General features: G+C 34.7%; 2 protein-coding genes across 2 annotated transcripts; one reads left to right on the forward strand and one right to left on the reverse strand.

Moving 5' to 3' along the window:
• Positions 1–5,486: 5,486 nt before the first annotated feature.
• On the reverse strand, positions 5,487–8,482 carry LOC117632065 (DNA repair protein RAD51 homolog 4-like). Its single transcript, XM_034365440.1, has 10 exons — positions 8,255–8,482; positions 8,028–8,107; positions 7,804–7,919; positions 7,629–7,710; positions 7,221–7,355; positions 6,992–7,105; positions 6,819–6,906; positions 6,510–6,580; positions 6,073–6,222; positions 5,487–5,819 (listed from the first exon to the last, which is right to left on the reverse strand). The coding sequence occupies exons 1-10, from the start codon at positions 8,340–8,342 to the stop codon at positions 5,787–5,789; spliced, it is 957 nt and encodes a 318-aa protein (XP_034221331.1). The 5' UTR covers positions 8,343–8,482; the 3' UTR covers positions 5,487–5,786.
• A 1,099-nt stretch (positions 8,483–9,581) lies between these two features.
• Positions 9,582–10,224, forward strand: LOC117632014 (copper transporter 6). Its single transcript, XM_034365378.1, has one exon. It carries the CDS (start codon positions 9,600–9,602, stop codon positions 10,152–10,154), a length of 555 nt encoding a protein of 184 aa, XP_034221269.1. The 5' UTR covers positions 9,582–9,599; the 3' UTR covers positions 10,155–10,224.
• Positions 10,225–10,594: the final 370 nt, after the last annotated feature.

The following is a 10,594-nucleotide window of genomic DNA, read 5'->3' on the forward strand; positions in this document are numbered from 1 at the left end:
GGGGGGAAAGTGAAGTCATCCTCCCAACTTGGGTTTTGTTTTCCCTCATCATGGGAAAGTTTGGGGAAATGAGCTAATATTAAATAAACATTTTTCATGACAATTTTGTCCCCATTAACAATTTAGAATTACAATAAATCATTAAATGCATTCTTTTTTTATTTGATTTAATATGAGTATAATTGAAATTTTATACAAACTTTATTTTCCATTCCTACTCGAAACAAACATGGGAAATGAAATAAAGCGATATCTCTCGGTTACTTTCCTAGCATTACCAAACGTGGGAAATGAATCTTCCATTTCTCATTCCTTGGGAAATGACATGGGAAATGTTTTCCCCTTAAATTCATTCCGTGAACCATTGATAAAACCACCAAGTCTGATCAGTTATCTTCTCCGTCCCTCACTTTGTGTGTAATCTATTCCAACAGTGGGTGTAATTTGTTGAAAATCACAAAGAACATTTCAACAAATAAGCCTTAATATTATTCAGGAGATGATTTGGACTCTTCGTCCCACACATCCGTTGAAGTCTTAAAAGTCAGTACGGCGGTGCAGCCAAAGCAGAGGCATCATGGGCGAAAAGAAAATATGGTCTTAGTAAGCCTGTTTGCAAGGAAACATTTTACACATAAACATTTGCATGGCTTGCATAAATTAATGTTCAACGGAACTAGTGAACGATCGAGGGCGGAAAGAAATTCCTTATGTGAAAATTACTTTTGTGTAATTGCCCTATTCACTACTACATTTTACACTTTGCGCGACGAAGATAATTTCGTCGCGCAAAATACATTGTAGTCGCACAAATTTTTACGCGACAAAAACTTCGTCGCGCAGAATCCGTCGCGCAAAGATCGTGAAGAAAGACTTTGCGCGACCAAGTTTTTTCATTGGTCGCTCAAAGTGACTTTGCGCGACGAAAAAATATTGGTCGCGCAAAGTAACTTTGCGCGACGAAAAAATATTGGTCGCTCAAAGTAACTTTGCGCGACGAAAAAATATTGGTCCTGCAAAACTTTGCGCGACGAAATAAAAAACATTGGTCGTGCAAAGTCTCAAAAAAATTTTAAAAATAAAAAATTCCCGCGTTCCATTTTTGGTACCCGCCCACATTTTTAGAGTTTTGCGCGACGAACAATAACGTCGCGCAAATATTTGCGCGACGAAATATTTTTTTTGTGTTTTAAATTTTTTTAATTAAAATAAACTAATTTTTTCTTTTTATTATTATTTCTTTAATATTAATTTATTCAAAATTTTTACTTTTTAAATATAATTTAATTGTATGATTTTTTTTAAATCACTTTAATTTAAATTGATATTAATTTAATTCTAGTAATTTTTTCAAATTTTTACTTTTTAAATTTAATTTAATTGTAAGATTTTTCTTAATTACTTTAATTTAAATTGACATATTCAAAATAAAATTACATATGAAAAATAGTGATCAAATTATCCAATAAATATTTATATATATATAATATTCAAAATGTACACATGAATTAACAAAGTAAAATCCTAATACAAGCATATTGTGGTGGTAGTGGTGGATAATATGTTTTGATAGCTTCCTAATCCTCAACTTTAGCCATCAAAGTCTCAATGATTACCTACAAAAAAAAACAAATATGGTCAAATAACAACAACAACAAAAAAAAAGAATGTATAATCTCCCCTAAAATTGTTATACCACAAATCCAACCCAAACTTCAATCTCTCCCCTTTACTCAACCCCAAACCCCACACAAACTCAAAACTAACTCCAAAAACACATATTAATGAAAAAAAATTTAAAATTTGGAGAGAATATACCTTTTGGCAAGATTGAGAGTGAGTGAGAATGAGAGGGAGAAGTGAGAGAATTAGATAAGATAGTGATAGAGAGATGAGAGAGTGAGAGATAGTGAAAAGATAGATGAGAGAGTGAGTGAGAGAGAGAGATAGTGAAGAGAGAGATGAGAGATTAAGTGAGAGGAGTGAGTGTGAGAGAAAGGGTGGGATTTGGGGAGAGGAAAAGAGAGAGGAGAGGTAAGAGTAGAGAAAGAAATTGAGAAAATGGTGGAGGAGTTATTTCGGTTTTTAAAAACCGTATCACTTTTGCGCGACGAAAATAGGGTTAATCGCGCAAAGTTTTGCTCGACGAATATAAAAATATTGGTCGCGCAAAGTATAAAAATAATTTTTTCAAAAAAAAAATTCCCGCATCCCATTTTTGGTACCCGCCAAAATTTTTAAATTTTTGTGCGACGAAAAATACATATTGGTCGCGCAAAGTCTAAAGCAATTATATAAAAAAATTCCCCGCGTCCCATTTTTGGTACCAGCCCAAATTATTGCGCGACGAAACATATTTGTCTCGCAAAGTTTTCCGCGACGAATATAGTAATATTGGTCGCGCAAGGTCTAAAAAAATTATTTAAAAAAAAATAAATTCCCGCATCACATTTTTGGTACCCGCCAAAATTTTTAAATTTTTGTGCGACGAAAAATACATATTGGTCGCGCAAAGTCTAAAACAATTATATAAAAAAATTCCCGAGTCCCATTTTTGGTAACCGCCCAAATTTTTGCGCGACGAAGAATGTATATTGGTCGCGCAAAGTTTTGCGCGACGAAACATATTGGTCTCCCAAAGTTTTGCGCGACGAATATAGTAATATTGGTCGCGCAAAGTCTAAAAAATTATTTTTTAAAAAAAAAAAATTCCCGCATCCCATTTTTGGTACCCGCCAAAATCTTAAAATTTTTGCCCGAGGAAAAATACATATTGGTAGCGCAAAGTCTAAAACAATTATATAAAAAAATTCCCGTGTCCCATTTTTGGTACCCGCCCAAATTTTTGCCCGACAAAAAATATTGGTCGCGCAAAGTCTAAAGTTTTTTTTTTTTTTTAATTTTAAAAACCCGCGTCCCATTTTTGGTACTCGCCCAAATTTTTTGAGTTTTGTACGACGAACTGTTGGTTGCGCAAACTTTTGAGAGACGAAAAATTGGTTCGTAGCACAATATTTATAAAAATAATTGTTATGAATAATAAAAAATAAAAAAATTTTATTTTATGATTTAAAATATAATTAAGGTGAAAGCTACTTAATAAATGTATATACTATTCAATTTCTTAAGTGTTATATGTACAAAATAAATAAATTTAAAGCTACTTAATAAATAAATATATATAAATACACACACACACACACACACACACACACACACACACACTTCAACGATCTAACCATAAGACTTGTTTGTATATACTTCAAGATCGTATACCCCAAAAATCACAAAAAACAAACATTCAGAGATCTAATAACGGGACAAAACTTTTCGATAGTTATAAATGAAAAATCACGATTTAACGGTTATTTTAACTCCGATTTTGATGATTTTTTTTACAGCTACTCTCCTTGACCCTATATGAATACAATGACTGAATTTGATCTTCAATTTAAAACATTTGCACTAGTGGATACCACAAAATGTTATGTTATATTTAAAGAAAGTATAAATAAACTCTTAATTGTTAGTGAATATATTGTTTTGATGGCATATGCATTCTACGAAACTAGTTTCAACGATCCAACCGTCAAACTTGTTTTTTTATACTTCGAGATCATATACGCCAAAAATCGAAAAAAAATAAACATTCATAGATCAAGTAACGGCACAAAACTTTTCGACGGTTATAAATGAAAAATCATGATTTAACGGTTATTTTAACTCCGATTTTGATGATTTTTTTACAGCTACACTACTTGACCCTATATGAATACAATGACTGAATTTGATCTTCAATTTAAAATATTTACACTAGTGGATACCACAAAATCTTATGTTATATTTAACTAAAATATAAATAAACTCTTAATTGTTAGTGAATATATTGTTTTGATGGCATACACATTCTACGAAACTAGTTTCAACGATCCAACCGTCAAACTTGTTTCAACAATCCAACCGTCAAACTTGTTTGTTTATACTTCGAGATCATATACGCCAAAAATCGGAAAAAATAAACATTCATTGATCAAGTAACGGGACAAAACTTTTCGATGGTTATAAATGAAAAATCAAGATTTAATGGTTATTTTAACTCCGATTTTGATGATTTTTTTACAGCTACACTCCTTGACCCTATATGAATACAATGACTGAATTTGATCTTCAATTTAAAATATTTACACTAGTGGATACCACAAAATCTTATGTTATATTTAACTAAAGTATAAATAAACTCTTAATTGTTAGTGAATATATTGTTTTGATGGCATATGCATTCAAAAAAACTAGTTTCAACGATCCAACCATCAAACTTGTTTGTTTATACTTCGAGATCATATAGCCAGAAATCGAAAAAAATAAACATTCAGAGATCAAGTAAGGGATAAAACTTTTCGACGGTTATAATGAAAAATCAAGATTTAACGGTTATTTTAACTCCGATTTTGATGATTTTTTACTACTACACTCCTTGACCCGATATGAATACAATGAAATAATTCGATCGTCAATTTAAAATATATATTTTCTAACAAAAACCCAATCCCAACAACAAGAATATATTTTTCTAATAAAAATCCGATCCGATCTAAAATAATAAATTTAAAGTTACTTAATAAATATATATACCGTTTAATTTCTTAAGTGTTATGCATACAAAATAAAAAAAAAAAATAAATTGGTTTAGGTGACAAAATGTTTGGATTACGTCATGGAAAATTTTTTTTAAAATATTTTTTTTATTTTTTTTTATTTTTATAAGGACTTTGCGCGACGAAGTTTACTTTTCGTCGCCCAAAGTCACTTCGCGTGAGCGACGAATTATTTTTCGTCGCGCAAAATTTGGTCGCGCAAGACTTTGCGCGACGATGTATTTTCGTCGCGCAAAGTTTGTCTCGCTAAGTGACTTTGGGCGACGAATTATTTTTCGTCGCCCAAAATTTCGTCGCGCAAGACTTTGCGCGACGATGTATTGTCGTCGCGCAAAAGTTTGTCGCGCGAAGTGACTTTGGGCGACGATTTATTTTTCGTCGCGCAAAATTTGGTCGCGCAAGACTTTGAGCGACGAAGTTTCACGTTTCGTCGCGCAAAGTGACTTTGCGCGATGAATAGTTTTTTTTCGTCGCGCAAGGGGTTTTTTTTACTAGTGATTGTAATCTTTTGTTAGTAATAAAATTCCGACAATAAAAAAAAAGAAGATGAAAAGAGGAGCTTTGTGGGAGGCTGGACGGGCTCCAAACCAGCCAAAGTTTTCCAACCCAATCAATTCCAGCCGTTCGATTGCCTCCTCCATCGAGCTGTGACGATGATGGCGGCGGCAACGACAACAGCTATGGAATGTCAAACTATACACTAAAAAATCGGTTTTCCTGTAGTTCGTAAAAATAAAAATTTATAAATAAATAAAATGAAAAAAAAAAAAAACAACTGCATTCTAGACATGTAGCCCCAATTCCCAGAATCTCTAAAAGAGAGCACTCCGAGGCAAAAATAAATGAATAAAAGAGAATCCCAGGCAAAGAAAATTAATGGGTAAAAGAGAGCACTCCTATAAAGGTGTTAACAGTATTGTGTTACAAAGCAGCTTCAGTTTTGTAAATGACTTACTCTTCCTAACCTTCGCGTAGGACACAAGTACAAATTGAATCAACCATAATTGCTATAATTCTCTGTTTCTATTTTCAGTTGCATTATGGAATAGTTTCAATTTTCTACATCGTTCACTCTTCCTACCTTTTCGTGTAGAGTGGCAAGTACAAATTGAAACAACCACGTTGTTCCTCCTAAATTGAAAACTTTGCAGCCTTGCCAGAAGCCTAGAAAAGGAAAAGTAGTATAACAATACAAGAAGTTATAAAGATGCATTAGTAATGCTAACTATGAGACTTCAGTGCCAGAGCAGCTGTTTACCCCTTGACAGGAGCATTCTTCAGCTAATCTGAACCATAAGCGAAAAACAACGAATTATTTGCAACGAGGGAGGAAAACAAGTAATAGTATTAAAGCTGTGCGCAAATCCGGTTTAAACAGTATATGCACCACAATCACGATAAATGCGGATAAGTTTACCATAGATGGGTGTCTTAGCACTGAAATACTCCGGACATTGTTTCCATGATCACCAGAAAGTAGAAACCTCACATGTGGGATGCTCTTCCAGATCTGTCCAAGGGCGGGTTTTGGAATACCTCTTTCCCCACCCACTGTGTGATTGGTCACCTTCACATTTATTTCATTTATAGAATTATTGCGAAGGTGAAAGCATAAACTAAAGACCTATTCAATGAACCCTTCCAAACTAGAATGATGGAGACGCAAATAAGCTTGAAGCGGAAATGGAAACTGATCCAAGCTTTAAAAATTTATAAACATTATATTTTCTACATGTCAAAATGAACTTTATAGAACCACAGCTTTTCTATGTTAATTTTAAGAAGGCAGTGGTTCACCTGTGGATTATGTTAAGCTGAGAATTGTGCATAACATGTATCCAAGAGAAAACTTACCAGTACCGCAACATCATGCTCATGTGCTAATTTCTTTAACATATACCCAGCAGATATCATCAAGGCACATCCTGCAGTTATTCCACAAGCATGAGTCAATGAGCTCTCATCTTCACGAGTTGCATATGACATTTTTGAGTTGTCTGAATGGACAAATATGAAAATTAGAAAACATTTCTACTGAAGTGAACCTTCTTTGGATGAAAAACAATTTCTTAAAAACAAAAAAAAGAGAAGAGAGAAGGAAAGACATTAATGAAACAAACAAGAAACTGAAGAAAACTGTGATTTGCATACAATGATCTATACCCTGTGAACCACTGTTCCCAAGAATCGGGGTAATTAATGAAGAGATCGAATCAACAATAAGTAACCGGACCTGCCCTCCTTTCTGCAGCTGGAACCAGATCATATGTTCAATAAAAGTAAAATTTGAAACTCTATCCAGAAATGGGAAGGAAATTCATCTTGTCAATGTGAACCTGAGATGGAAAATTGATCACTAGCCGATGTAACACGCTGAACATTGTAAAGATGTCAAACACAGAATGGCATACAATGCTGTTCATTATCCTCTGAAAAATTCTTTTTCCAGCCTACAGTTAAAATCAATGTAGATAGTATCAGAGAGTGCAGTAGTTCACTTGTATAAAAGGGCTAACTGAAACAAACAAAATAAAGAAAATTCTACTCTAAAACTGATGGTATGACCTCATCAAAGGCACAGCCAGCGATATGACCAACAAACTGGGCAATTCGTTGGGGTGAGAAAGAGTTGCCTGTGTCCAGGTATACAACATTACCCATTTGCTTCGTTGCAACATTTGAAGCAGCAAGTAGGCAAACCTGAACATTACCAAGAATTTAAATATACTTTTCAACTGTTGTTACCAGTATCTGTGCAAATATCATACGATTAATCACGGTATTGTCACAAATATAAATAGTGAATTAGTGATATGCTTAAATCTTTATTAGGTTATCACAAAGTAGGCGCAGCACAGTGTACTTAAGCAATGACATCCCAACCCAAATAAAAGATTGTGACATGTAAACTGAAAATTTGAAATCATTGCTATCATAACCTTATGTAATTGCTGAACAAAGTGAATTACTTACTTGTGTTTTACCACAAGAAGATGGCCCAACAATTTCAGTTAATTGTCCCTCACGTAATCCGCCTCCTAGTAACAAATCAATTCTGGTTCATGGCAACCCGAAAAACATTACATTTAGTATTACTAAAAGTCTAAAAGCAGTGAAAGGAATAAGTCAGTGTTTGGGCTAAGCATACCCTTCACACCCAGTTGACAGTACATGCTTGTTATGTAGAGCATCATCTAAAAGCTCCATACCATTCAACCATGGTTGATGCTGAGTGTCAATAATAGAGAGGACCTGAGTAATGCCCTGCTAGCCCAAACATAACATGATATAATTGTTTAAAGTGAATGTATCTTTGTTAAAACATTACATGAATCTGTGCAAAATAAAATTCTTATGGGAAAAAAAAAAAACCTGCTTTAGTATCTCAGATGTAGGCTGTTGTTCTACAAATGCAGCTAATTCATAGAGGTCATGAATGAGGAAATCTTCCACTGCACCAAATAGAAAAAAAGACACAAAATTGAACTTGTGCTATTCATATTCTCTATTGGGTATCAAAATCCAAGAGACCCCAAATAGAAATTTATGTACTTTATTGGGTTTAAAGCAAATTTTACAAGTGATGGAATGGAACTCACCTGAGAAAATACCGTGAGAGGCGCAAAAGGCCTGGAAATTGGGGTCGAGTATTGGGTACTCTGCCTCCAAAGCTTTCAACGGTGCCATTTCTTTCACGCTCTCCTTTACAATATCCACACAACACAATTGTCTCAACTCAAATCGCAACGCAATGCTGTAGAGAAAAGCGTTTGTTCAATTTACTTAACTGGCCTAGTTTCCCACTTTTTCTTTCGGTTGGGTTTTGCTTTCACGGAAACGCAGAAAGAAACGTTTTTTCAAAAAGAAAAAAAATTATATATTTTAAGTGGAACTAGGAGCAGAAATGGGAGTGGAAAATTGGGAATGTTAATTTTCAATTCTTATTAATTGGTGGGTCATTCGAATTTAGCATCTCTTTCAAAGTTAAGAATAGAAATAGAATTATAAGTGGGTCATTCAAATTTAGCATTTCTTTAAAAGTATTTACTGGTACACCCGACTAATGTCTTAGTTCAAATGTTTATATAAGAAAAAGGAAGAGATCAAGAACTAATTGGTAACATAACTGTGTTGTATGAATCATTGTTTAAAATTGGACTTGTAATATTTAAAGAGTATGTCTTGGATTTAACTATGCAATTAGTTTATATATTCTTGTTAAGATATGATATACATGTGTCTGTACTACTGTTCTTCTTCTCTAGGCTGCTATTTTGTACTATATTATATATCAAACACCGCGGCGCGGGTGCGTCAAGAGTCACAAACGACTTGACCTTAGACTCGACCAAAAACAAAAGGACTTGGACCTTAGACGGCATTTCTCTTATTTTGGCGATTCATACACGGCAGTGCCATGCAACACACGTTTCTTCATGAAACTGCCATGTACCATCTTCATTGACCCGGTGAATTGACGATTCCCAGATGAAAACAAAACAAAAACCAAAAGAAAAATGAAAAACTACAGTTCAAAGTTCAAAACGATAGCAATCACTGATGAATTTTCAGGTGAACTTAGGACCATTTTTTATTTACACAAGAATACTGCCCAGATAATATTTACAAAAAACAACAGTTGATTTTGTTTGAATCCAAAAATAATAATTTTCAATTTTATTTTACCAGGGTTTTTTCTTGGTGGTATATATATATATATATATATATATTTGATTCTCATTTAAAAATGATGTAATATGACAGATATACCCCTGTATATATCGAGCTATTTTGGCAAGGGTTTTGCACCTATTGCATATACATATTTGTAAATTCCCAAATTTCCCAGTTGAGTTTTATCTTTGTACTACACATTACGAGCCCCAATGTGTACGAACAGATTCATTAAGACACCCTAATATCCTTATAAATACCCCCATCTAAATGCATTTAGAGCCCTCACTCATTTCAAGTTTTCAAACCCCAAACACAAGCAAAATTTTGAGAGAGAGAGAGAGAGAAAGAGAGATGGAAGGTATGGAACATGAGCATATGGGAGTCATGGCATCACCATCATCCATGATGAGCGGCTCAAATGGGATGATGCACCATAAGATGATGATGCACATGACCTTCTTCTGGGGCACGAACGCCGAGGTGCTCTTCTCCAAGTGGCCAGGCTCAAGCACCGGCATGTATTACATGTGTCTGCTCTTTGTCTTTGCCCTAGCTGTCATCGTCGAGTGGCTGTCTCATTGTCGTTTAATCAAGGCTGGCTCAAGCGACGTCGTTTGTGGACTGGCCCAGACTTTCCTGCATACCATTAGGGTTGGGCTGGCTTATATGGTCATGTTGGCCGTCATGTCGTTTAATGTTGGTGTGTTTCTTGTGGCTGTTGCTGGGCACGCTGTTGGGTTCTTGCTGTTTGGGAGTAGGGTTTCCAAGAAACCAGATCCTGAGGATGAAAAGGACTCTGATCTTCCTCCTATGAGTTGTTGATTATTTTTATTAATGGAAATATTAAATGGGGCTTCTTCTTTTTTCTTGATTTTATGGATTTCTTTTCAGATTCTGTTTGGTGGTCTTGAATATAGACGATAGATATTTACCAAATTAGTGTTGGTTTCAGAATTTTTGCAGAATTATCTCTTTCTTTTTCAATCCAAGATTTTGATATGTGTGGCTGTGAAGGGGAGGGTGAGCTTTTGCTCTCATCACAATTAAGTCAAGTCAAGTCAATATTCATTAAAGACCATGGGCTAAAGGGCCAACCTTTTGAATCCTTGAGCAGTTTAACGCATAGATGTGCTGATACGTAGGAGTCATCATTTGGTCCCGCGGGCTCATGGACTAATGGAGGTTTGTCTGGCCCATCGAAAAAATGTTCTGCCCTATTTGTTATGAGCTTTGAGATGGCCCGGCTCGTCTTGGGCCGGGCT

This window comes from Prunus dulcis, chromosome 6 (genome assembly GCF_902201215.1).
Source record: "Prunus dulcis chromosome 6, ALMONDv2, whole genome shotgun sequence".
Lineage (NCBI taxonomy): Eukaryota > Viridiplantae > Streptophyta > Magnoliopsida > Rosales > Rosaceae > Prunus > Prunus dulcis.